Raw genomic sequence first — 27,677 nt, forward strand, 5'->3', positions numbered from 1 at the left:
TGAACAAAAAAAATTGCTACACTATCGACATCTATTGGTGTGAATTATAAAACATTATGATTAGAAAAAAAACCAGTAATGCTGCCATCTCGAGTTTTGCAGTAAAAGTAATGAAAATTTAAATTTTTAAAAAAAACAAAACACAAAATATGAATGATGATAGAAAAAAAATAAATTTTTTATTCATTATATATCAAATAGGCAGTGAAATTAAATACAAAATATGAATGAATAAATAATAAAAAATAAAAAATAAAAATAAAAAATAATGATAATAAGAACATGGAAATATATCAATAATCATGGAAAATTCAAAAATATTCTTGTTGTCAATTTTTTTTTCTCCAATTTCAAATTACAAACGAATCAATAGGCAATGATAATGATAAATACACACACACAAAAAAAAATAATATGAAGAGCCGAAACTATACGGACATTAAATTTGGCTTCCAAGGTAATGAAAAAAAAATCATTTATGAAACATTTGACATGCTACTGTTCATTGTAAGATAATAAGGTAAAGATGGTGTTAATGTTGTTGTCGCTGATTGACATGGACAATAATTTCCATTACAAATATGTGTAGATGATTTTTGACATTGTTTTCCAAACATTTTTGTTGATGTTGTATTTTTTAATCGTATAACCAATATAACGGTAACTGCACAAGTGATCAATAGTAGTAATGCAAATAAAACGATACTTATAATGAATCCAGTAGCTGGTAAACAGATCATACTAGGTAAATCGGTTATTGTTTCATCGATTTCTATTAAATTATCAGTAGAACCGGGACCATTACCACCACCACCACCACCACCATTATTGGTTAACGGCAGTGAAAAAGCAACATCACCAGGTGCAACTACTTTGATTATTTTTTCAGTATTTACATCAGTCGAAATCTTTGTTTCATCATCATCATTATTATCGGATTGATAATCATGAGAATTTATTGATTTTTTCTTTCGTTCCAGTTTGTTTAGATTAAGCGATCTAGGCATGGCACCAATCGCATTCAATGTCATAGGTAAATTACTTTGATTTTGTCGCATTTGTTGTTGATGATGTTGACTAGCATGATTATGATGATGAACTGTCGATAAGGTTGTCGTTGCTATCTCACCAAATCTATTCAAAAATTTACGATTATCATCTTTTTGTAGGCCACCACCAAAATCATCGCCTTCACAGTTGACCGGTGGACATTCATGGCGACATACTTGGATGACACATTGAAAATGTACATTCATTGAATCAGGAAATTTGAATGCTTTAAAATAGGCATATGAAACAACCGTGGCGGATGGACCGAAATTTTTAACCCGTTGAAATTTCGACATAATTTTCGGCCTCACAATACAGCCATATTCATCCACCAATTGAATTGGTTGATGTTTACCATCATGTGCAATACAATTACGTACTAACATATCGAATTTATTCTCTTCATCTTTGATGGCCAATACCATGGTCATTGTTTGACCAATTTTAACGATGCCAGCAACTTCACTAGCCCATGGTCCTTTGCCCACTTGAATCTGCATCCAACATTGAATATTATCGCCCAAAAAATTAGCGGTAACCGCATCCAACATATCAACATTGAATGGTCGAAATGTAACGGATTTTTCATAAAAATCATACCAAGTGCAACGTAATTTTCTTGCTTGATCCCAAATTTCTTGTACTTGAGGATCATATTGTATAATAATTGTATTCTCAATAAAAAGACCCAATGATGATGATGGACTATTCGTTTTTTCACTGCTTGCCATTCCACATGATCCTAGATAGATTTCAAAATTTGCCTGAAGCTTTCCAGAACCTTTAATAAATGAATGGAATTGATGATCGAATCAAACCATATATACAAATTAAATGGAAAGAAAATTGAATCAATTTTAAGGTTAACATTAATATTAAATAGAATATAAAACATACCTGCGGGCAAATGGATACATTTTGGGTCGCTATTTAATTTAATCGATAAAGGTATAAAACAAATCATTAGAAATGATTACAACAACAACAACAAAAAAGTCGGTCAAATTAAATCGAAATAATCATCATCACCATTAATGATGATTCGATTCATTGATATAAATTATTCAGAAAAAAAGGAAAAAAAATTAAACTTGCCTATAGTATCCTTTGCTAAAAATAACACCATTGAATGGTCGATCAAATTCAATATTAACTTTCATTTGATTTTTCTCACATTTTACGTTGATTGTCTATGTAGGGGAAACAAAAATGAAGAAAGAAACAAATGTTGGTTAGTGAAAAGAAATGAAATAAAATTTTAAACTGATGTATAAAATTGCATCGTTTTTTTTCGTGTGAAATTTCATCGATTTGACAATTTAAAATGTGATGAATATTATGGCTGGCCATAAATCATAGATTAATCTATCTTTAAGCTTTCATCAAATCATAAAAAAACATTGAAAAATCATCGGATTTAGAACAAATTTTTTTCAATATGATGGAATTTTACCGTGAAAAATCTTTTTTTCTTCTTCTTGTCTGATACAAATCATCATGAAAATAAATATGAAAAAAAAATGGATAACGATGACCTTTAATAACAATGTTTTTTTTCCCAGTAAAAAAATAGGAGTAACAAAATATCCAATTCATTAAAAAAAAAATTCCAAACAATTTAGCATCCCAAACAACAAAAAAAACCCTGATCATTTTAGGTATCCATTATAATCATCATCATCATCATCGTTATTATAGTCCATTCAATTCATATCATCATTGATCATCATGGTCAGCAAATGGAAAGAAAAATGAATGAAATATGAACAGAACAAAATACTACCTACGACATGATGATGATCATCATCATCATTATCAAGATTATTTGTACGATCATTTTTTTTCTGTGTGTGTGTGTGTGTATGTGCGTTTGTTTTCCAACCATGAGGATTATCATTATTGTTATTTGTTCAACTATTGTCTTGCTAGATTCATCACCTTTTTCTTTCTTTTTTCTCCTTCATCATTATTATCAACATAGAGAACTGACCATTGATCATAATCATTATCATTGCAAATTTTGGCTATTTTTTTTCTCGTACTACCCTCGTGGATCCTCATTCATATATACTCGGAAGAATTTTTTTTTTCTATGATTAATAATTCAACATTGTTTTCAATCTCTGTGTGTGTGTGTGTGTGTGTATGTGTTTAGAATGTCAAAACAACCAAACAGGAAAGCAAAGAAAAAAAAACTATATTTCAAGTTTAAGGCTAATTTCTTACAAATAATATGCACACACACACACACACACACGCACAATGGGTTGCGTGAGAAATAATATAAACACAATGAGTAAACTTGCATTTCGATTTGACGGACAAGCATACACATACAAATACCGGTAATCGGTTATCATGTGAGGAATGTGTGTGTGTGTGTTTTCAGTATTCATCGTCACTCAGTCAGTCGGCCGATATATCCGAAGATATGCTACCTTACGACCTAAATTTTTTGTTTTCTTTCTGTTTCATTATAAACACATTTGTAGAGAATTGTTCACCAATAATCATCATCAAATCGACGTTTTTTCGTGTTTGAAGGAGAGTTTCTATTATACACCATATATTTGTTCAGTTATAAAGATGATGATGGTGATGGTGATGGTGATGAAGATGAGAGATTGATGTTCGATAATTTCTTTTTTTTCAATTATCTTATATATATTGTGATTCGAAAAATGGTCAGTAAGAATGAAGGATAAACAAAAAACAAAACAAAACAAAACAAAAAATGATGACCATACGAATAGCATTCGTTGCTTGGTGAAGTGATAGATATTGAAAAAAAACCAATCGAATCAAATTGAATTGTACGAATGAAAATCATCATCGATCAAATTCAATCGATTTAATTGTATAATTTTCCAATTGTTGTGTGGTATGACATATATATTGATTTGTTGTTGTTGTTGTTGTGATGATTTTTTTTTTGTTACCTTGATCATTGAAGATTCCGGACGAACCATTGGCCAAAGTTCATTTTGACTTGCATCGATTGGCATTTTATTATTATTATTATTATTATTGTAGAAATTTGATGGTATATTTTTATTCTTCATAAAAATAGGTGCACCATTATGATTATTATGATTATTATTATTATTATCATCATCATTCATATCATATTGATCAGGAAATGAACGATGTTCTGCAGGTATAGCCATTGTTTCTTCTTCCAATAAATCTGATTTGCTATCAATTTCTTTTACCATTATATCCTGTTATATATTATATAGAAAATAGAATAAATAATTTAATTCAATGATGATCAATCACAGAAAAAAAACAATCGACACCTACCGTTACAAGACAAAGAAAAATAATCGAACGAATAGTCGTTATAATCGACCATTTTGTTGTCCCAATTGTTAATAGAGCCGTTTTTGTTCTTGTTGTTGTCGTAAACATTTTGCCAATGTTTTTCAACATTATTATATAATAATTAGATCTGAAAAAGAAGGAAGAAAAAGTGATTAATTTCAATTTGAATAAAAATCGAAAATAAAAATAAAAAAAAATAATATCTGGATCAAATCGTAAATGCCGGTCATGATCTATATATAATAATAACAATGGCATGTATCTACTGCTATTGAAATGTGGACAATGATATCTATCATTATAAAGTAAAAAAAAAAAATTTCATTCATTCATTCCAATTCGCTGTTATCAAGAATCAATTTTTTTTGTTGCCCCGTAGTATTCAGTACAAAATTGAATAATAATATGGATGTCATTGTGTCATTATCAACATCATCGTCAACAACAACAACAACAACAACACTTTGGTCATTGATATTCTTCTTTTTTTTTGCATCTATATTCGTGTATTCGTGTATGCACCATAGATAACGAATAACAAGAAAAGACATTGTTCGAATGAATCTTTGTTCTTATCATCATCATCATCATCATGAAAACATTTGACATTTTTATTTTCATAATTACATGATGATGATGATGACAAATGGCAAAATCATTATTATTCATCAACATTTATCTGTATATACATTTTAGTTAAATTTAGGTTTTATCTTGAAAAATATTATTTATCACATTTTTTTCTTCTTCTTCTTCTCACTTCAGTACATCTTTACTTTTACGTTGTTGAATATGAATGTCTCGACAAAAAAAAAAAAATAATAAATAAAAGAAGAAGAAACGGTTCATCTGTCAATATAATCATAATCCAATGTCATTATCATCATCATTATCATAATCATTATGGCAATTATGATCATCATCATCTTTCAATACACATTTTGGATTCATTTATTTGACAATGAAAAGAAAAAAAATATATTTTGTCAACAAAAGATTGGTTAGATGCAATGAAAAAAAAGAAATGATAAACAAACTGAATTCACAGTCGCAGATGAATGAATTTCTGTTCCACAATCCATAAGCTAATAATCAATAAGATTTTTCTATGGGTAGCTCGTTTTCTCTCTCTCTCTCTCTCTCTTTCTACCCGTCATCATCATAATCATCATCATCTTTCATTGCAACATTGATTTTTTTGATAAATACTCGATCAATCTAGCTGAAAAAAGAGGGATTGAGATCGAAACCACCAGCACCAAAAAAAAACACGGTCACCATCTTTATTTTCAACCATTTAGCTGCTAATCAGGTCATATTCGTGTGTGTGTAGATTTTCAATGTCAACCGTCTGCTCTGTGTGCGTGTGTGTGTGTGTGTCGATGGTGTCCCAGATTTTTATTTTATTTTCGATATGATCATCTTGATCAATAATCGTGGTGGTATTTTTTTTTTTTTTTTTAAACAGCCGTTTTTCACATTTTTTTAGCCTCGAAAATTTACCGGAAAAAAAAGATGAAAAATTACCGGCTAAGAATTTTTATTTTTTTTATTTTTTTTTTGAATGATAACCACAACAAGGAAACAAGTTAAAATTCCAAGTGAATAATTTGTTTTAAATAAAAATACTAAATAATTTAGTTTGAATAGAATTCAAATGGATAATTTGACGTTAGATCGGTCAGTCGGTCGGTTGGTCGGTCGGTCGGTCGAACGATTCATTGAAATATTTTTTTTTATAAATCGAAATGAATGAATCTCATTGCATTGATTTTGGCCATAACAATGACCAAATGAATAAAAAAACGAATAAAAAGCGTATTTCTTTCTTTCTTTTTTTTCAAATGAAAAGAATAAATCAAATGATGATTATATAATCATAAACGATATTCTACTTTTTTCTGGTTTAAAAATGAAAAAAAAATACCCAATCATACAAAAAAAACATAACTCTGTACTTTTGTTGAATGATTTTCTTCAGTTGCTCAAAAAAAAAAAATTTTGATCATAAATTTCATGCAATCCTCATTCATTCATTCATCGAATCGATTGACAATACAATACAACGAATGAATGGAATGATATGATGATGACCATAGCCAGAGAGCCACAACAACAACAACAACAACAACAACAAAAACAAACGACAAAGACCATAGACTATAATCACACAATTACAAATTACAAACAACAAACACATACACACACACACACACACACAAAATAACAATGAAAAAAAACCATTTATCGGAAGATAAAAAAAAATTGGACAACAAAATAATCTTTGTTGTTGTTGTTGTTGTGGTGGTGGCGGTTGTTGTTGTTGTTGAAAGTTTCGATTTACAATAATAATAATAATAATAATGAGCAGAAAAAAAGGATAATGATTTTATTCATCATCCGTCATATAATCTTCATGGTATTATGATGTAATTATTTTACATTTAACCGAACTAGGTAATAATCATCAATATATACATCATTGATGGTTAAATCTGCATTGTTTTTTGTTTCTGTTCCTATCGGTAAATTTTACCCAATTTTATATCACTACACTGAAAAAAACTACTATTTTTTTTCTCTATTCTAAATCATGAAGAGAACAAAAAAAAAAAGAAGTGAATCATAAGTCCATGAAAATGACTTTTGTTTATGTAAATGAAAATTGATTTAATTGATCAGTGGCAAAACGACGAAAAAAAAACTCTGTGAATATTTATCCCAAATGATCCATGACAACAATCATGTTCAGCATTTACAACAACAACAACAAAAAACATTTAACAAAATTTTTTTCAAAGAGGTAAAAAAATGGAACGGATTTGATCGTTAAAAAAACTGATCATCGACAATTTGGATGTTTGAAAATTTATTCGTATTTTAATGGATAATAATAATAATAATCACCGGTTCGATGATCAAGGAGAAAAAAAACATTATTCGACGAACAATCCTATGAAAAGAATGAAAAAAAAATTTTAAAAAATTTTCATTTTTTTTCAATTTGGCTGCTAAATAAAAATGGTTAAAAATAGCGAAATAAAAAAAATTCGTGTTGATCATTTGAATTCAATTCATCATCATCATCATAATAATAAAGATGGTGATCGATAATCACAGAGATGATGATTTCAAGCAACAACAACAAAAAATTCAATTTCAATCGACAATACAACATTAGCAGATTTTTGAAATATTATGGTGTGTGTGTGTTCGATTATTGGATTCGAATTTTTTTTTTTTTTTTTTATTTCAAAATCTCACCCACATATAAAATGATGGATGATAATTTTCACCTATCACCACAAAAAAATATTAACCTGGAAAAAATTCAACATTCAATGATTGACAGTGAAATAATAAAACAAAACATGAAATAATTTCGAGGTGGTTGATTAACCTAGTGTGAAATTCTAGTAAAATGGTATGATGAAACCAAAAAAAAAAAAAAAAAAAAAAAAAAAAAAAAATTATCCATCACAACGATACACAGTGATAATCATAAGAAAAGGGGTACACACACACACACAAGCAAAAGGGTGACAGATTTCAATCATCATATCTTTCATTACTAGCGAACAACTAGAATTTATGTGTCAATCGTTGTTAATCAATGAAAAAAAAACCAAAGAAATCAAAAAAAAAAAAATGATACACCATATGCCAAAAGATAGGAAAAAAAGAATGATCATGAATGAAACCACAAAAAAAAATCAAAGCCAAATTAGTATCGAATAAAACGAAATGAAGAAGTGTGTGTGGTAAACAATTTCCCCCCGTCCGCCCCTTATTTCAATCAATAATCATCATCAAACATATCGTTTTGGTTGTCGTTCGATCGTAACGGAATATTTTTTTTCTTCTTCTTCTTCTTCTTCATCATTTCATTCATTCATTCATCTTTTACACTGTGAATTTCTTTTGAAGCGAAACAGATAGATAAATAAGTCTAATTCTTTTTCTTTCTTTTTTTTTGTTTTTGATTTACTAGAATAAACTTGAAATGACATCATGATGATGGAGATGATCATTTCGATCATCATCATCATCATCATCAAAAATGATGATCGGCATGAGATTTCATGTGTTCAGTCAAGCAAAAATTGTTACACGATTGCTTGATTGTTTTTTTTTGGTCGAAGAAAAAAGAAGAAAAAAAAATCAAAGATGATATAGACAGATAAATTCGAACTTCTAATAAATCTTTGAACAAAAAATTCGAATCTATTTGGAATGGACCGACAAACAGACAGACAAGCAGACAAGCAGACAAGTGGACAAACTTGATATTGAATGTTTTGATTGAATGATTGATTCAAATAGGAAATGTTCAGATTGGGTGACATTTTTTTTTGTTTTGTTTTATTTTTGAGGAAGGGACGTCAATCTTATCTTTCATGATGATCTACGATTTGAAATATTATATCAATAGCATGAATATTCATTTTTTCTTTGGTTTTTTTTTGAAAAATTTGTCTACCTTGAAAATAAGAATGAATTTTTTGTATCAAAATTAAAAAAACGACATGCATGTAAAATAATGAAACAAAACTTACCTTGTAGTTGTGGTATTGTGCAAAGATTTGTTGATAATGTCCAATGAATGACACTTGATCGTTGTTGTTGTTTTTTTTTTTTTTTTTTTTTGAAAAAATGAAAAAATTTAACAATTCAAAGTGAACACTGCAACCATCGTCACTATCGATTATAGAATCGATATCACAAAATAGATTATAGAACACCACCACTACCACCACCACGCAAACAACTTTAATGAATTCAAAAAATTGATGAAAAAAATGTTTTCACTTTAAAATTAATATTAATATAATATAATTGGATTAAGAATCTTTCGATTTAAAGTGATGAATATCTGTCGATCATATGGCAAGCGTTTTCAAGCAATCAAATATTTTAACAATTCTATTACCTATTCGGCTATTCAACAACAACGACGATATCGATCAAAGTAATGAAATGAAATGGTAAATATAAAGAACCCGAAAATCTTTTTTTTGGACAACCAAATATAACACCCAATTTTTTTTTGTTCAATATTCACATGTTATTTTTCTCTCATCTCATCTTCTCACTTCATATCTTTCTCACCAAAGAAACAAAAAACGAAAACGAAGAAGAAAAAAAAAGAATTTATTATACACACACGAGACATACGTAAAGTTTTGCCGAAAAATCGTGAATTGAAATAAAAGAGAAAGAAAACAAGAGACATGATAATCGTCAATGAAGAGAAACATATTCCAGAACAACTGTGAATTGGTCAAGTTTGTTTAGGCAAAAATTTTCGTTTTTCTTCGATTTGTACTCTTCAATGGAATGAAAATGTTGGCTAATAAATCAGGATACACACAAACATATTGACCGACCATATATATATTATAATATGTGCCAAGAAGCCATGATCATCGTTGTCGAATCAAGAAAAAACTAACAACAACAACAACAACAACAACAACATGACGACAAATCAAGCAACCGAACGAATGGTTGGTTGGTTGGTAGTTTTTGACCTACACCCGATGACCTAGATTTACAATGATGATTGCGCCCTCACATCAGATCGAACAAAATCCTGTTTTTTTTCATTGGGTTGTTTGTTGTCATATATTATGTGACCATCAACATTAAAAACAACCATAACATTCAAACATACTGGTATTCCGAATCGGTCTGGTCGTATCATGAAATGAATTCTCATTACTCTATAATGATAACATGAAGAAGAAGAAGAAGAAGGGTTTCTTTTCACATCGCATAGCGAATGAATAAATTCAAACGAATTATAATGATGATATTATTATTTATTTTACATTCAATCAATTCAAAACGACAAAATGATGACAATGATCTTTCAAAAGAAAAAGAAAAAAAATCAAGACGATGATCATTTATGTTATATTTGACTTTGGTGGTGGTCGTATTAGGTGCATGATGATGATGATGATGATCAACAATCAACGCAATACCATCATCATCAATGAATATAATGATGATCATCATCAAGATTGATGATAATGATATTCATTCGGACCTTATTATTATGATATGATTTTGATTGTCAACTTTTGTTGTTTTTTTTTTGTTGGCGAGGGTAATTGCCAAAAGAAACTAATTGAAATTACACGAAAAGGAATGAATGAAACGAATAAATAAATGAAACGAATTGAATGTTGTCTGAACAACATTATGATATCGTTAAATTATTATCTAATTTTATAGATTATCGATAAATAAATTTTGTCTGATCTGGTGGTCGAATTGTTGAATGTGACACAAATTTTCAAAAAATTATATTCAATTGATGATCGATGAAAGAAAGAAAGAAAAAAAAATTCTGTTTGTTCCCCAGAAAATTTCCCATATCGAACAAATTGTTTTTCGTTTCGACGAAACGAAACGAAACGAAAAAAATCATTGTGAAAATCAAAATGAAAAAAAAAATTTTTTGTTTGTTTATTCATTTTTTTTTGTCTGTGCATACACCATATTTCGAGAAAGTATTTTATTTTAGATATTTAAATTTTTTTTCTTCGTCGTCAATGGATTGCTCTCACTTTATTCACAATACATACACTGTTGTTGTCCAAGAATAATTTTGAATTGAATAACAACCAATAACAAACCTAATTGTTCTGATTTGTTCATCCATATCCATACACACACACACAGAGAGACAAACATAAACAGTTATATATATGGTGTTCATGTCCTGAACACAATCCATACATTGAGGTCCACCACCACCACCACCACCACCACAACCTAATATAAACCATCATTTGACAATTATGATGACACCTACGCCTATTTATTATGTGGCTATTTATAAATCAAAAAAAAAAAAAAATATTTAAACCAACGACAAAATATTTAAATAATATCATTCGTTTGTCCATTTTTTTTTTCATTTTAATCGAGACAAAACAAAAAAAATAATCACACACACACCTTAATGTTGTTGAAATGGATTTTTGTTTTGTTTTTTCAACATCATTTGGACACTTTTTTTTTGTGTCCAAATAATGTACTGATTGTGAGCATTAAATAAACACAAATCAACATGCTGACCATTATTTTAAACATGAACGAACTAAAACAAAATTCAAAACAATGGATAGTCATACCAATGAATATATATATATGAGAAAAATAAATAAAAAAAGAAAAAAAAATTCATTCGACAGACCGAATCAAACGATCCATACGATTCATGCAAATCATTTGCATACGAAAAACAAACCCAAACAAGTCAAAGATTGTCGTAAAAATCAACATATAAATCTATCTACATATGGCCATTTTTTGTTTAATGTTCATTCTATTATCATTCATATATTGTTATATCCACCAACAACACCAGCACCAAAAAAAAATGGTTCTTCTTCGTTTTTTTTGGCCATTGAAAATGAAAATCTAAAATTAGATCGTTATAATTCAATCACACATTTACAACAAGAAGCAATGGTAATGTCCGATTGTCATTTGAGCAGAAAAAAAATTAAATTAAAGATTTAAATTTAGCTTAGACACGGGTTTTTGTTTGTTTGTTTTATTTGATTTGAAAAAGAAAATTCATTTTATTATCATCATATCGTTTATTGGTTTTTTTTTTGTAAATGTTTGAAAAAAGAATTTTGATAATTAATTTAAAAAAAAGACCAAGAATGATTATGGTTTGTGTGTGTGTGTGTGTATATGTTGTGTGTTGTCTTTGATAAATTTTGTTGGATTGTAAAGAAAAAAAAAATTTCCATCCAATATTATGGAAAGATGATTGATTTTTTTTTTCATTCGTCTTGGCATTTGTGTCATTCATTTTCTATCATTATCAATCGATTCAATTTCGAATAATTCGTGGTTTATATATTCGTTGGGCGTATATCATTGTGATTATTCAATTTTTTTTCTATTATTTTGCTTGTTGTTGTCCTTTTTCATTTGTTCGTTCTGCTTATGATCACCATCATTTCGTATTATAATAATAATAATATTGGTAATGGGTAAATTTTGTGGTGACAAAACAGGATTTTTAAAAAAAACAGGCTTCTATTTGATGAAAGAAATGGGATCGTGAGAATTTATCAATCAATCGAATTCGATTTGAATATACATTGACATTATCGGTGAATTGCGAAATACAAGAAAATGAAACGATAAATGAACATTAGCAATTTTTTTTCACGAATTAAACATTAATTATTTTTTGATGATTAAATAGAATGATGATGACATACATTTTTTGTTTGTTTGTTTGGCCACACGAATTTTAAGACATTATTGTGACATAATGTCTGATTATCTTGATTTTTTTGTTGTTGTTGTCGTTGTTATTTTCTTCACTAATAATTGGTGTTTTCGATATTTTTGATAAATCAATACGAATATTCTCATTTTACATACAAACATTTTGTGTATAATCATACTGTATGGTTGGAATAACTGATTGTACAAATTTCAAAAATACAATCAAATAACGATCAACTTCTAAATGTTTTTCATTTTCTTCCATTGTTGTCATTATTTTTTTCATCATTTCAGCATGTCTACATGGATGTACAGATGCCATCATACCGGGTATATTTGGATGCCATTCCATTGTAACGGTTTTTTTGGCATGATCTTGACTAATATCTTCATACATTTCATCAATGGATAATGGACGTAAATATTCATCATAACCGGATAACCATAATCGTGGTGTTTGATAATATTTATCATACGTAATATAAAGATCATAAGTACGTGTTTGAATCACATTTTTATTATCACCAGAACGTATACTGGAATTTGGATTTGCTTGTTCCATTAATTCTCGTTGTATTTTCGACAAATCAGCCACACACTTATCTTCTTCATCACCAACATTCTGTCGATTCATATAGGTTTCAATATCTTCGGCTTCACTATCATCGTCATCATCATCATCATCATTTTTTTGATTATCATTGTTAGCAGCCATGTTCAAATCACGAACCTGATCGATCAATTCATCATCTTCAGTTACTTCAACGCCAAGAACTACATCACCATCATCTTTTTGCATTTCCGTTTCATTGACATGCGCATCGACCCAGCCACCTTCATCATCATTTTCATCAATAATTTGTTCCTGAAATTTTATTGATTCCAAATCTTTGTAGCGTTTGAAACAATGCACTTTTGGATAAAAAAAAATCAAAAGATAATTATTAGCAAATTTTTTTAAAAAACAATTATCACCTTGTTTAGTAATTAGAAATTGTTTATTTGGTGGTAAATATGTTTTTAATTTTGTTTTATCACCCGTTTGCCATTGCCATGTTGGACAATGATGAACAAGATGATCACCAGCTATCACAAATTCAGCAGGCGTTATAACACCAGTTTCTTTAAATCTTGATTCTTTTAACACTGGTGTTACATATTCGGCTACTTTTAAAAGCAATGACATTGTTTTGAAAATTGTAAAAAATCTTAAATTCTCCTATTAGAACTATTAAAAAAAACCTTGGTAAAAAAAATGAAATACAATACACAATAAGCAAATCGGTGGTGACAAAACTGTGCGCGTGTATCATGTGATGTAAACACATTCTTTTATAAAAGAAAAAAATGATGCGTAATACGATTACGTTCTATTTGAACGGGACAGTTTTTTTTAAATTAAAAAAAATTTTTCCCAATTAATTAATCAAATTTATTATTGCAAACAATGAAAAATAATTTCTGTAAATTATTGATTTTGATTGATGCTGTAGTTTCAAGATCAAATAATTGATATAAAGTAAAGATTTTTTTTGTTTTGTTTTTTTTTTATTTTGTTATAAAGTTAAGCGCGCGCACGAAAAACATCCCACCACCACCACAACCACCTCACAGACACACACACACACACACAAAGGTAAGGACATTTAAAAAGTTCGTTACAAAAATACTCAAATATGATTGGTTCGTTTGAAAATTTAAATGGTTTGATGATGATGATGATTTGACACTGACAATTTGTGTATGGCATTTAACAACGTTAGGCACAACACAAATCAAGTGGTTCATAAAATATCAAACGATTTTTTTTTGCTGATACATTCAACTATGAACTTTGAGCCGTATTGGTTGTAGCCATAGTCGTTGTTGGATTTTTTTTTCAAGCACATCACCTAGCCATTTAATTTTTTTTTCTTTTAACATCAATCTTTCTTTATTTTGTTTCTGTGTTTATTGTTTTTTTTGTTTACCTGTAGTAAATTCATTTTTTTTATTTAGCTAATTTTCACCTGAAATAAAGAATATCATGGAAAAAAAACCATTGGCTAATCTGGCAAATGTTGTTGTACGTGGTGGTAATGTTGATGGTCCAAAAAAGAACGTCAATTTGGCCACAACAAAAAATGATCCAAAATTATTGAAACGTGGCCGTGATTCACCACCAAATATGATGATGGCACAGAAGAAAAAGAAAAATTCTGCCACCAAAATCATTAACAATGATGAAAATGCTGTCGTATTCGATCCAACCCGTACAATTGAAACGAAAATTAAGAATATAAAAATATCACAAAAAATTGATTATTTACCATTGAAGAAACCTGTAAATAATAAACAAGAAACGACAACAATATCAACAACAGTTACAATAAAAGCTGTTAAAAATCGTAATGTTAACATCAAACAAAAACAACAACCATCATCACCAAAAAAGAATGATAATAAAAAATGTAAAAATCCTTATATCAATTGGCAAGATTATTATCAACCGCCAAAAAATCTACCAGACGATGTTATTGATCATGATCGTACACAATTGGAAAATATCAATTCTGAACCAATTTATGCATTTAAAATTTTTGAATATTTACGTGAAAAAGAACAATCAACAAGATGTCAAAAATATATGCAACATCAGAAAGAAATTTCACCTAAAATGCGTACAATATTGGTTGATTGGCTGGTGGAATTACAACAAACATTCGAATTGAATCATGAAACATTGTATCATGCAATCAAAATTATGGATCATTTTCTTATGAACAAACCTATTAAACGGATTCGTCTACAATTGCTTGGTATTGTTTCAATGTTTATTGCCGCTAAATGTGATGTATGTATCAATTATGTGTGTGTGTTGAATTGTAAAAAATTCATCTTTTTTTTCTATTACAGGAACGAATCTATCCAATAATCGAAGATTTTGTATACGTTAGCGATAATGCATATGTTCGTGATGATATCATAGAGATGGAGATTGAAATATTACAAGTATTGGAGTTTAATTTAAATTATCCATTATCATATAGTTTTCTTCGTCGTTATGCACGTTGTTCATCACAAACATTGGAAACATTAACATTGAGTCGTTATATTCTTGAATCATCATTAATGGATTATTCATTTGTTGATGAATTAGATTCAAAAATGGCTGCCGCATCATTATTATTGGCTATGCGTATGAAACATTTACAATGGAATAAAACATTGGATTTTTATACTGGTTACAATGAAGAAGATCTAATCGAATTGGCTGGTCGTTTAAATAGATTAATAAAAACTAAAACCAAACAGGAAACCATTCGAAATAAATATTCCGATAGGTACGACGTGTGTGTATTTAATTCAAATCTAATTGATCTAATTTCATTTTATTTCTTTATTTTAGTGTATTTTTCGCTGTAGCCAACATCAAACCATTGGATGATATTTAATTGTTTTCGACTTTTGTGACATCTTTTTATTGAACATTTTTTTTAAAAAAATTTTGACCAAACACACGATGAGCGGCAGACCATTAATATAAATTAATTTACCTAGATTATTAACTGAATATTTTTGTTTTCCATTTCATCATCAATACTCTCACTCTCTCTCTCGCTTTCTCAACAAAAAATTCCATTGTGTTTGTATAAATTTCAATTGCAAATCAACGTATTTACCCACAAATATTTTGACTTATTCACACATATATGTATCATTCTTATTGATTTGATTTTTTTTTAAAAAAATTTTCCAACCAAAATATGATAAAGGAAGTGCGAGAAAATGAATAATAAATAATAATAAAGTATAAATATTTATTTGATTTGATTGAAATTTTCACTTTAAATTTGATTGTTTTCAACAATTAATGACATTTTTTTTTTTTTTTGTTCATCAAACACGTCGTCGATCAGTAAGCACACGAATGATTGAACCAACACCACCTTTTTGGAATGCTTTATCATGCCATACTAATAGATGAGCACTGGAATTATCGGATGGAAGCTCAAAACCACGATAAATATATTTCATAAGTATATCAATCTCATCAAAATTTAATTCATTACAAATGGCTTCAATTTCGGATATTTTTACCGATAATAATACTTTTAGTGCTAATTGAAGATTAGCATCACGTAAATATTGACTTTTCGATCCGATTGGTGCCGAATTCAATACCAATTTCAATGCATCTTTTTGTTTAGCCGAATTTATTAGATTACAGATCTCTTTTTCGTCCACATTCAAACCAGCCGGACTAGATTGATCCAATTGATCTTCTTCTTTGAATACATCTTCACCAAATTGATCGACATCAATCTTACGAAATTGACTGCTTAACGTGTTTTTGGCCATTATTTTGATGTGAAAATAATTATATTCTTTGCACAATAATCAAATTATGATTTTATAAAAAATCGAGCAAAAATTTGAAAAACAACACACCAAAAATAAAAAACATAAACAACGCCCGATTTGACAAGCTTTAATATGATCATCACTTCGTTCATATAGTACGTAACTTGAAATTCCACATCGGAAACAAAAAGATATATTTTTCCGTGAACAATTTATTGAAAAAAAAATAAATTATAAATCTCAATTTTATTAATTAGTAATAATCGATTATTATTTTAAAAATAAAACATTTCATTATCCACATGTGTTTTTGTTTTTGTTCTTTTTTTTTTTTGGTTTTTGTTTTGATTTTATAATTCCAAAAATAATAAATTTCTTTCCATCCAAAACCATGTGATAGAATATAATTATAGGAAGACTGACAAAATCAAGAGAATCCCATGAGAATTATTAGATAGAACAAATTATGTGGTGAATGGGGTGTGTGTGTGTGTGTAGGTGTTTTGTGTACCAGGAAACATTGTGAAAATATATGGTGAATGATGATGTGTATGAGATTGTCATTTATTATAAATAGTGGTGATGTGAATTTTTTTTTCTGTTTTTGAAATTGTTTTTTTTTAAATATTATAACACTATTTTCGTTTGATTCGTTTGTTTGCTTTCGATGATTTACCATAACGTAATACATTACAATCAAATTTACCAATTTCTTTCAATTTTTGTCTTTGTTGTATCATATTTCTTAAACTAACCAATGTTGATGGGCTAGCACCGGTACCATGACGTACATGTTTACCAGTTAATGGTCTACTAATACGTTTCCTATCGAACATATTCATTCCATTGGTTGTATCGGCTGAACGTAATTCCGTTATACCAACAACACCATCTTGGCTACAATCAGGTGATGTACGTTTCGTTTCATAAAGGCCATTATTTTCGAATGTTGGTGATGATAATGATTTACCATTATGATTATGATTATGATGATGATGACTTTTTGTGTCCAACATTGGTGGTGATTTATTTTTCATCATCATCATCATCGTTGATGAATCCAGATGATGATCATTGGAACTTGTTGTTGATGTTGTCTGTGATGGATTTGTTGATAATAATTTTGCATAAGTTTCTGCTACAGCAACAGCTGCTCTGGATGCAAATGCCGGTTCTTGCATTAGATAATAATAATAATGTTTATATAAATCTAATTGATGATGATCATGATGACCAATTGGTTTTGTTCCATGAAATTCTCTTATCGGTGATTGTGGTTTTATAGTACCAGGATGATGATTAGTATCGGCAGCCATATATTTAATCGATGATGTTGATGATGGTGGCGATGATGATGAAGCTGTTGTTGTTGTTGTTGTTGTTGTAGCCATCATCATCATCGCCATTTCCTTTTGATGATGATGATGATAGTGAGAATTTACATTCATATTATGACCATTATTAGTTCGAAGATCGAGTATATTGTTTACTGTACCATTTCCTTTATGGCCACCAATATCAACACCACTATCATCACTATTGTTATTATTCAATGATTTCTGTCGTCTTGTTGTTTGTTCATTATCACGACGTTCATTATCCCAACATTCTATGAAAAATGAAATTGAAAGAAAATAACAAATAAAAATCAATTAAAAAGAAAGAACAAAAATAAAAAAACTTTTTCTAATAAATTTACCAATAACTTCTTTTCGATAATTACGATAAAATTTTGTTTGACTGGAATCTGTTTGAATTTTTGTCGGTGAATTACCATTTTGGCAATTATCAATATTATGATGGTGATTGGATGAAATCTTTTCTGATAAATCAACAGCAATATAATCAATACATTTTTGTTTTTGTTCATTTATTTTTATAATGGAATCAATCGATTCTTTGCAATCATTATTCTGTGATATTGATTTATCAAGAAAATAATTGGATGCAAATAATTTTTTTGGTGCACAAATTTTTGTTGGTGATATTGTTGTCGCTGTCGTTGTCGTTGTTGTCGTCGTCGTTGTGTTGGTGCTGGTGATGGTGGTGATGATGGATTTTCCATGATTATTAGCAAATAGAATTGGTCGTGTTGTTGGCAATAATAGTCGATTTAGGCTAGATTCAGATTTAGATCGAAATAGTAATGATGATGATGAACAACATAATGACCAAGAATTTCTTTTCAATAATAACATTGCCGGCGATGAAATTGCCGATAATGATGGTAGACAAGGATAACTTAATGATTTTTTTAGACGAAAATTTCTTATTTTTTGTCGTCGATGTGATGCTGGTGGTGGTGGTGATGGATCGCCATCGCCGCCTTCGTAATAGCAAGCAATTTGAGATCCATTTAATTTCATTATTGATGAGTGATTTGATTTGATTTTCACCGATGATGATGATGATAATTGTTGTGAATTTTTTACCATTATTGTTGTTGTCGTACTTGTAGGTGATGGTATCGATGTTGATGACGACAATGACGATGGTGGTGATGATGAAGATGTTGTAGATGAAGATAATGGTAATGCTTGTTGCGGTGGTAGATGATCATCACTATTTTTAATTATATCTGTTTGACCATATTCTGTTGTATGATAATCATACGGTGATGATGATGTTGATGATGATGTCGATTCTGCAGACAATGGTGGACGATGATGATGACGAATATGATGATGATCAATCCTATCATTCAATTGTCGATCCCGTGTATGATGATTTAATATATGATGAGAATGCGAATGATGATGGTGACTACCATTCGTTAAATGAATAGGATGATGATCAACAATTTTGGCAGCCGTTGCTGTGAATGGAAATATAATTCCATCTTGTGCGGCAGCTGCTGCGGCTGCTGCTGCTGCAGCAGCAGCATGTAATTGATAAGGCATCACATAATGATCCAATATAGCTGGATCGATTGATGATTTTGATTTCAATTGCGAATGATGACTTAATTGTGGATGAGATGTTGCTGACGCTGATGATGATGATGATGATGATGGCGGTAGTTGTGGTATTGGTGTTGGTTGACCACATCCAGTTGGATCAATGAATAAATATGGAAATAGATTACCGGAAGTTGGATGTGAATGAAACGGTGATGGTGGTGGTGGATGATGGTAATGATGTTTCATAAGATTAGGGAAACAATATCGACCGGAAGCGGCAGCAGCTGTAGCTGCTGCCGCTGCTGCCGCTGTTGGTGATGGCCAATCATTAATTGGCGATTGAGGTGGTGGTGGAGAACCAAAAAATGCTTGTCTATGTTGTTCATATTCTTTGAATGAACCAAAAGATTTGACATGATGATGATTTGCATGTTGATGATGGATAGATGATGGTACCACAATCGATTGCTGTGTTGTTGTTGCTGTTGTTGTTATTGTTGTTGGTGATGTTTTTTTCACACTTAAATCAATAGGAATATCTTCTTTGGTTAGAAATAAATTTTGATTATTTGGCTCAACACATTGATTGGCTGCTGATGATGACAATAGCGCATAGTTTATAAAACGTTCTTTCGGTTTCATAGTTTGTAACAGATTCTTTTTTTTTTCTTTATCAAAAAACCAAAAAAAAAAAAAACAAAACAGAAAACAAACTAAATATTGATCAAAAATTCAATACTGCAAGTTATAAAACAAAATAAAACGTTGATGATGAATCGTGCTCGACATTGTCGAATTTTGATGTTTTGTTGCGATCCATTCAATTTGTTTGATGATGAAAAAAAAAATCCAAATGGATCAAATTATGAATTGTCGAAAAGGATAAAGAAAAATAAAAGATAAATAATTAGAAAAAAAAATTTTCTTGTTTGTTTACACACAAACACACATACGGTTATCAATCAGCTGTCTATGTGTTTTTCTATAGATGACCAATCATCATCATCAATAGATTTAATTTTGAAAATTGAAAAATTAAAATTAATCAAAAAACTCCAAAAAATTATAAAAAAAAAACTATTGAATCTATTACCTTTTCGCTGTGTGTGTGTGTGAGTGATGACCGGATGATTGAAAATTTTTATCTTTGGTGGTATACTGGAATAATCAATTAGATGAAACATTGATTATTGATTATACATATGTATACTGAAGGACTAGTGGTAGCTGATTGACTGATTGTTTTTCAATTTTCTCATGATGATGATGATGATGATGATGATTTCATCCAATTCTTTTCAATGGATGATCGCGATTGAATTCTAATAATGATAAGAAAAAACAAACAGTCAGGTTAATTTATTATGAATAAATTGTTTTGGTGGTTTTCTTGTCTATAAAAGATTTAAAATTACAACAATATTCACACCACCACCACCAGAAAAAAAACACAAGAACCAGAAAGGGGCACATCACAGCAACAAAAAAAAAATCCACCAGTATAATGTGTACCCTTCAAAAACAACAACAACAACAACAAAATATCAATGAGATTTAAACGATGAACAAAAAAAAAAATTAATCAAATTCAACGTACACACACACACAGCGAGAAAAAAAAACTTGAAAACATTCACATAGCCTAATAGAAAATTTTAATTCAAATTTTTTTTTTTTTTGAGTAAAAGAAAAAATATTTGTTCTAGCCAAAAAAAAAAAACGTGAAAAAAAAGAATTAATACACAGGTAACCAATGACAAAATGTCAACGAACCATTCAAAAAAGAAAAAAAATCAAACATTACAAATTATACAGATAAATAAATATTACATGCATCTCATCATCATCATCATCGACCATTGTAATAAATTGAATTAAATTCCAAATCATAATGGCGTGAAAATAATTCCGGCATTTGAAATTTTTTTTTGTTCAAGATTTTAGCGGTAGAGAGAGAGAAACTTAGTAGATTGGTTGATGGTAGGATGGTCTAATTTAATTTTGGTTTTTTTTTCGTTATATCACAAAAAAAAACTGTTGATGCGACAATTTTTTTTGTTTAGTTTTCTGGTCGTTTGAATCTTTTGTAAATTGTCAATTTGTCATCATCGTCATCTAGTTCTAGTCTGATTAAAATATTTTTTGCATCGTTGATTTATGAAAATGTACGAAAAAAAAACAACAAAACAAAACAAAACCAGAAAAAAAAATTTTTTTTTCGACACAAAAAAATAAACAATGATGGTTCATAGGTGGAGATGGAATATTATTATTATTTTTTTTTTGGGCGACAACAAAAAAATTAAAATGACCAAAAAACTCATACATTCACCGTCAGAAATCAGTCAAAAAAAAAAGAAAAAAAATTCTTCCACAAAAACCACAAAATAATTCGACCAAAGAAAAAAGTGAAATATTGAAGAATTTTTTTTTCTCTCTCTGTCCAAAAACACACTCATATATCATATCAAATGTGGCTGAGAAAAAAAAATATCCAAATGGCAAAGTTTATCGACCGAGGTCAAGTTGATGTATGTGAGGTTTAGGTGTATCATCTAAGCCATTCACAAAAAAAAATCTATCAGTGTGTGTGTGTGAACCCTATGGCCCATAGTTTTACCACATATACCGTTGTTTGACATAATATCTAGGTTGCTGTGTGTGTGTGTCTGAATATTGTTTATTTATTGTTTGTCATCGTTTTATTTTTTCTTTTCGTTCGTTTGCAATGGAAAATTTGTTGTTGTTGTTGTTGTTACTGTTTTTTTTTCACTGCAATTCGCGTGCATTTACATTTGCATATGATGATGATGATGATGATGAATGATTCATTCAGCTAGCTGAATATTACTGGCTGGCCATTGGTCAAGTATTGCGCGGGTGGTAGATTGATTTTTTATTATTATTATTATTATTTGAAAAGATGAAATAGAAGAAACTAGGTCACTAATCATTTCAGACTATACACATGTGTGTGTCTGTGTATTATGGACAGCCATCATTCATTCTATGATCTAGTTCTACATAAGATTGGGTTTTTTTTCTCTGATTCAAATGGGTGGAGGGGAAAAAATCAAATGGCCATTCGTAAACAACAACAACATCAACATATAAGCTATATATAAAATTCAACAACAACAACAACAACAACAAAAAATTCAGACCAACCAACGGTCCTATAAGTTTCATCTTGAAAATTAGTTTCATTTTTTTTTATTGTTATTATGATGATAATGATAATCGTAACCATTTTTTTTTGGCGGACCCTTAGGATACATACTGATATTTGGTCGCACAAATTGTCACACAACACAAACAACAAACAGCGACAATCACACCAGCCACCAACCCATCATCTCAATATAAGTCATATAAAAATCATCATCATTATTATAACGGTTCTATGGTTGTCATATTTTTTATTGAGGGCCAATCGATGAATAACCACCATTGGGCTATTGTAGAGCAGTAGCGGCCACCATTATTCAAAGAGTTGAACATAAAGTAAAGAAAAAAAAAGGCGAGTGACCTTTGAGTTGAATACAACCAAGATAGTTAGAAGAGGGTCTAGGATTTTTTTTATGGCCCATACAAAGTTGTTGTTGTCATCACTGTCACGGGTCATCACAAGGTTTTTTTTGAATCGGTTGACCTTATTTACAATTTTTTTGTTTGCTCTTATTTCTTCAAAAGGGTTTCCTACACTTTACCAATCACGAGAACCATAACAAATCTAGTGACATTGAAAATATATTGATTTAAATAATAAGTAAAATAGCTGGGAGCGGTTTCCGTGTTATTTTTCTTTCTGAAAAACATAAACACACACACAGAAGATTTGAATATAAAGATTTTTAAAAATTTTGTTTTTCAAGGAAAATTTTTCCCAGAAAAAAAAATTCAAGAATTCATCCAATTCATCATGTTCAATCACGTAAATGTTGCCTCATAAAATGTCGTAATAATTGACAATGTTTTAAGACATATTTGGGTGTGTGTGATTGAAGGGTTCTTTTTTTTGTAAGGTTATTCCATGGAAAAAAAAACATTCCAACAGGTAATTCCAATGAAAATTAATGGCATTATTATTCATCTGGTTACAATTTCATACGAATAGATTAGACAAAATTGTTTCAGAAAAGATAAACAAAATCAATTTTTTTTCCATAGAAAAATTCCTTTTCTTTTAAATCTTGATCAAAACCCGGTGATATAATACAAATAATATAATGACGATCATCATCATCATCATTATCAAACAGGCAATTGTTTACAATTATCTCATTGTAACCATTGTTTTTTATTTCAAAATAAAAAATCTGTTAAAATAGGAAGAAGACTCTCAAAACAAAACAAAACAAAAAAAACGGAACAGTCATATCTAAATTGAATTTTTCATTTTTTTTTTCGTCGATTTTTTTTTATCATGAATTGAAACCAGTTTCTCTTGTTCATTTCATTGGTTGCATCTTGAAATTCATTTCATTTTCTCTCATTTTCATTCACATTCACATTCACTATCTTTCCCTCTCTCTCTTGCATTGATTTACCATAAAGAAATAACAAATGACAATCATTTGAAATGAAATAAAAACATGTTTCACTTCCGCATAGATTACTTAGTGGTGGTGTTGGTCATTGTTTTGTTGTGAATGAAATAATAATCTTTTAATAATAACTTGTGTCCAAAATTTCTTAAACATTTCTCACTCTCACTCTCCATCATTCATGGATTGATCGAAATATCAATTTTGGTCATGGAAATGAAAATGAAAAAAAATGTGTAAAAATTTGTCACTTTTTAATTGATTTGAATTTTGATTTGACCAAAGAAAAAAACAACACCTGTTTTGTTGTCGATCCACACAAAAACATTCGGTAATAATTGGCCTATTTATGGTGATTTAATTTCTTTTTACATATCGATCATATATGTATTTCGCTTCACAACAACAACAACAACAACAAAAAACAGGATCTTTTTGTTTTTTGTTTTTTTTGAATCATTAAGGAAAAATGAAAATTTTTACATTTATATTTTTGCTCTCAAACCATTTAAAGGATTGTGATAAAAATATGGATTTTTTAGTTTACATTCGGTTATTCATCATTAACAACAATTGAAGAAACAAACAAACAAACAAAAGCAGTTCAGCCGGGTAAAATGGAAATGAAAATAAACTATATGCGTAGGCGGAGGTGGAGCACACACACACACACACACACACACACACACACAGACAATGTGTTGATGATGAAAATAAACGTCAAAAATGGACGAAAATGAAAAAAAAAATTTTTTACTTTCCATAGCTTAATTCAAACAACCAGGAAGTCATCATCATCATCATCAGTAGTAGTTTGTTGTTTGTCGCAAAAAAAAGAGAAAAGAAATGAAATGATTGTAATATGGTATGGTGTTCCATCATAATCATCATCAACAACAGTAACAGTAACAACCACGACGAATGAATGAATGAATGAATTGGAACACAATTCAAAAATAACGGCAAACACGCGCAACGGGTTATATATTGTTTGTGTGTCTGTAAATGTGTGTGTGTATGTATGTATGTTACAGACAATAATAACCGGTTTTATTTCCCGTGAACATTTCCCGTATTTATTTTTTTATTTTTTATTTTTCGTTTAAATTACAATTTCTTTAATAAGGTTTTTTATGCGCAATTTTTTTTCTTTGCTTTCAAAGAAATTATTTATAAAAAGCAAGAAACGAAAACGAAAAAGAAATGGTCATTTGATTGATGGTTATCGTAATCATAAATTCTAATTTCTAAATTAATTTCATGGTCGATTTTATTCATTTTGTTTGGTGGTGGTTTTAAAAGACAATTTTCAATTTGTAAAAAAAAAACATTTACTGGACATTACTATGAAAATTGAGCAGCAGTGATCTCGGACAAGAATGTCAATTAATGAAATCAATGAGAAAAAAAAGTTTCGAGTGAAATTTTTCAAATCCAAAAAAAAACTTTCACTCTTTTTCACTCTTTGTTTTCTTTCTTCTTCTCCCCCACCCCCACAAATTATTGTTGTTCAATTGATCGTCCATCATTGTTATTGAGCGAGATGGTGGAAAAAAAACAGCAGTAATCGAAAGAGAAACAAACACGGAAAAGATTATTAATGGGCTCGTGTGTGTGTTTGTGTGTGTGTATGCTACCTGTTGTTGTATAATAAACAAGAGATGAAAAACATCTCATATCATACAGAGCTTGTTTCCGAAAACAACATATTCGGAAAAAAAGGTAACAATTTTTTTTTTAGGTCATCTGATGTTTCTGTGTGTGTGTGTGTGTGTGTGTGTGTGGCAAAGAAACTTGAAATATAACACATACACAAATTACATATATGTACACACGAAAATAAACAGACGAATATATCATTAGGAAATGCAAGACATAAAATAAAGCAACAAATCAATCTTTTCTCAATCAATTTATTAGATTTTTTTTTTGTTAATTTGAAAAGAAAATGCATTAAGTATGAAAAAAAATAAAATCCAGTTTACTATTGATCACATAAGATGTTTAAATAATTTGATGATCATCAACAACTCACTTGATTTGATTTTTCTCCAAGATATATTCTTGATGATTGTTTTTTCACAGTTCAAAAAACACCGAAAAAAAAACAAAAATGGAATTTAACACTTGTCAGTGTGTGTGTGTGTGATGTGATGTGGATCACAGTTGATGAAAAATTAATTGATTGAAATCAAAGACAAAATACTACGAACATAAACACACACACACACGAATGATGGCAAATAAGGATTGGATTAACCAAACAAAACCAAAAAAAAAAAAAAAAAAACAAATGCAGGATGTGAATATTTGAATGACGTATGATAATCAAGAATTTTTTTTCTCATTCAAAGATAATGCCGGATGTTGAATGTGGTAGGAAAAAAAATTGAATTGAATGAATTTTTTTTTCTGATGAATAAATATATCATACAGGATGATGATGATGATGGTAATGGTGATTATGATTGTGATGATAATGATGATGATCATGGACATAAATTAATCATAAATAATAATAATTTTATGGAAAATAATGAGATCAAATACACACCTACACTGACACACACACACACGCACACACACCCACAAAATATTTAGTAAATCATCAATTTTTTCAACATAACTGGTAGCGTGGATGATGATGATGATGAATAGACAGTCCTTTGATAAATTTTTTTTTTCGATTGATTAATTATCGATCACCTGTTGATTTGATCTAGATTTCATCATCATCATCATCATCATCATTATTTTTTACACAATGATCACTGATGGATACAAAGAATTTCAATAATCACAATATCAATCCAAACGCGTTCTCAGTATCATTACGATTCATTTCAGGACAACACGAAAAAAAATAACAAATGGGCCATTTAGTTGACGTTGAACAACACACGGAATAATGAAAAAAATAAAACAAGAAAAAAATGATTCAATTTTAGAATTATTTTGAAGGACCAACAAAAACAACAGTTTTGAAGACACACACACACACACACACACACACACAAACAACAAACAACAATCATCAACACGTACCAAGTGTAACCTGGAAAAAAACGTCTTTTGTCTCTTGAAGAGTCATACACAAATACTAGTGAAAAAATGAAACACGCGCAAACGAAAACATAAAGACCGAGGTATTACCGACCAAAAAAAAAAAAAAAAAAAAACAGTGAAAATCTGGCAAGAAAGATCAAGCCAAAAAAAACAACAAAACAAAACAAAAAAAAGAGAATTT

General features: G+C 29.4%; 5 protein-coding genes across 8 annotated transcripts; 1 reads left to right on the forward strand and 4 right to left on the reverse strand.

Moving 5' to 3' along the window:
- Positions 1-154: 154 nt before the first annotated feature.
- Positions 155-10,408, reverse strand: LOC124498614 (uncharacterized). Its single transcript, XM_047062402.2, has 6 exons — positions 8,931-10,408; positions 4,354-4,501; positions 3,990-4,271; positions 2,146-2,240; positions 1,948-1,976; positions 155-1,831 (listed from the first exon to the last, which is right to left on the reverse strand). Exons 2-6 carry the CDS (start codon positions 4,480-4,482, stop codon positions 477-479), a joined length of 1,890 nt encoding a protein of 629 aa, XP_046918358.2. The 5' UTR covers positions 4,483-4,501; positions 8,931-10,408; the 3' UTR covers positions 155-476.
- A 1,503-nt stretch (positions 10,409-11,911) lies between these two features.
- Atg3 (Autophagy-related protein 3) lies at positions 11,912-14,046 on the reverse strand. Its single transcript, XM_047062291.2, has 2 exons — positions 13,615-14,046; positions 11,912-13,551 (listed from the first exon to the last, which is right to left on the reverse strand). The coding sequence occupies exons 1-2, from the start codon at positions 13,823-13,825 to the stop codon at positions 12,788-12,790; spliced, it is 975 nt and encodes a 324-aa protein (XP_046918247.2). The 5' UTR covers positions 13,826-14,046; the 3' UTR covers positions 11,912-12,787.
- A 112-nt stretch (positions 14,047-14,158) lies between these two features.
- CycB3 (cyclin B3) lies at positions 14,159-16,446 on the forward strand. The gene is made up of 4 exons (XM_075729373.1): positions 14,159-14,275; positions 14,638-15,472; positions 15,535-15,962; positions 16,028-16,446. Exons 2-4 carry the CDS (start codon positions 14,666-14,668, stop codon positions 16,071-16,073), a joined length of 1,281 nt encoding a protein of 426 aa, XP_075585488.1. The 5' UTR covers positions 14,159-14,275; positions 14,638-14,665; the 3' UTR covers positions 16,074-16,446.
- On the reverse strand, positions 16,416-17,103 carry Arpc5 (Actin-related protein 2/3 complex, subunit 5). Its single transcript, XM_047061884.2, has one exon. The coding sequence runs from the start codon at positions 16,978-16,980 to the stop codon at positions 16,519-16,521; it is 462 nt and encodes a 153-aa protein (XP_046917840.1). The 5' UTR covers positions 16,981-17,103; the 3' UTR covers positions 16,416-16,518.
- Positions 17,104-17,179: 76 nt separating this feature from the next.
- LOC124498341 (uncharacterized) lies at positions 17,180-27,529 on the reverse strand. 4 transcript variants are annotated; one of them, XM_075729371.1, is made up of 5 exons: positions 26,466-27,448; positions 20,977-21,205; positions 20,837-20,865; positions 18,683-20,621; positions 17,180-18,592 (listed from the first exon to the last, which is right to left on the reverse strand). In XM_075729371.1, exons 4-5 carry the CDS (start codon positions 20,523-20,525, stop codon positions 17,619-17,621), a joined length of 2,817 nt encoding a protein of 938 aa, XP_075585486.1. In that variant the 5' UTR covers positions 20,526-20,621; positions 20,837-20,865; positions 20,977-21,205; positions 26,466-27,448; the 3' UTR covers positions 17,180-17,618. The 4 variants fall into 4 exon arrangements, with proteins under 4 accessions (XP_075585486.1, XP_075585485.1, XP_075585484.1 ...); XM_075729370.1 differs by having other exon boundaries at positions 18,683-20,865; positions 26,466-27,529; XM_075729369.1 differs by lacking the exon at positions 20,837-20,865 and having other exon boundaries at positions 18,683-20,551.
- Positions 27,530-27,677: the final 148 nt, after the last annotated feature.

The sequence above is a fragment of the Dermatophagoides farinae genome, chromosome 3 (assembly GCF_024713945.1).
Source record: "Dermatophagoides farinae isolate YC_2012a chromosome 3, ASM2471394v1, whole genome shotgun sequence".
Classification (NCBI taxonomy): Eukaryota; Metazoa; Arthropoda; class Arachnida; order Sarcoptiformes; family Pyroglyphidae; genus Dermatophagoides; species Dermatophagoides farinae.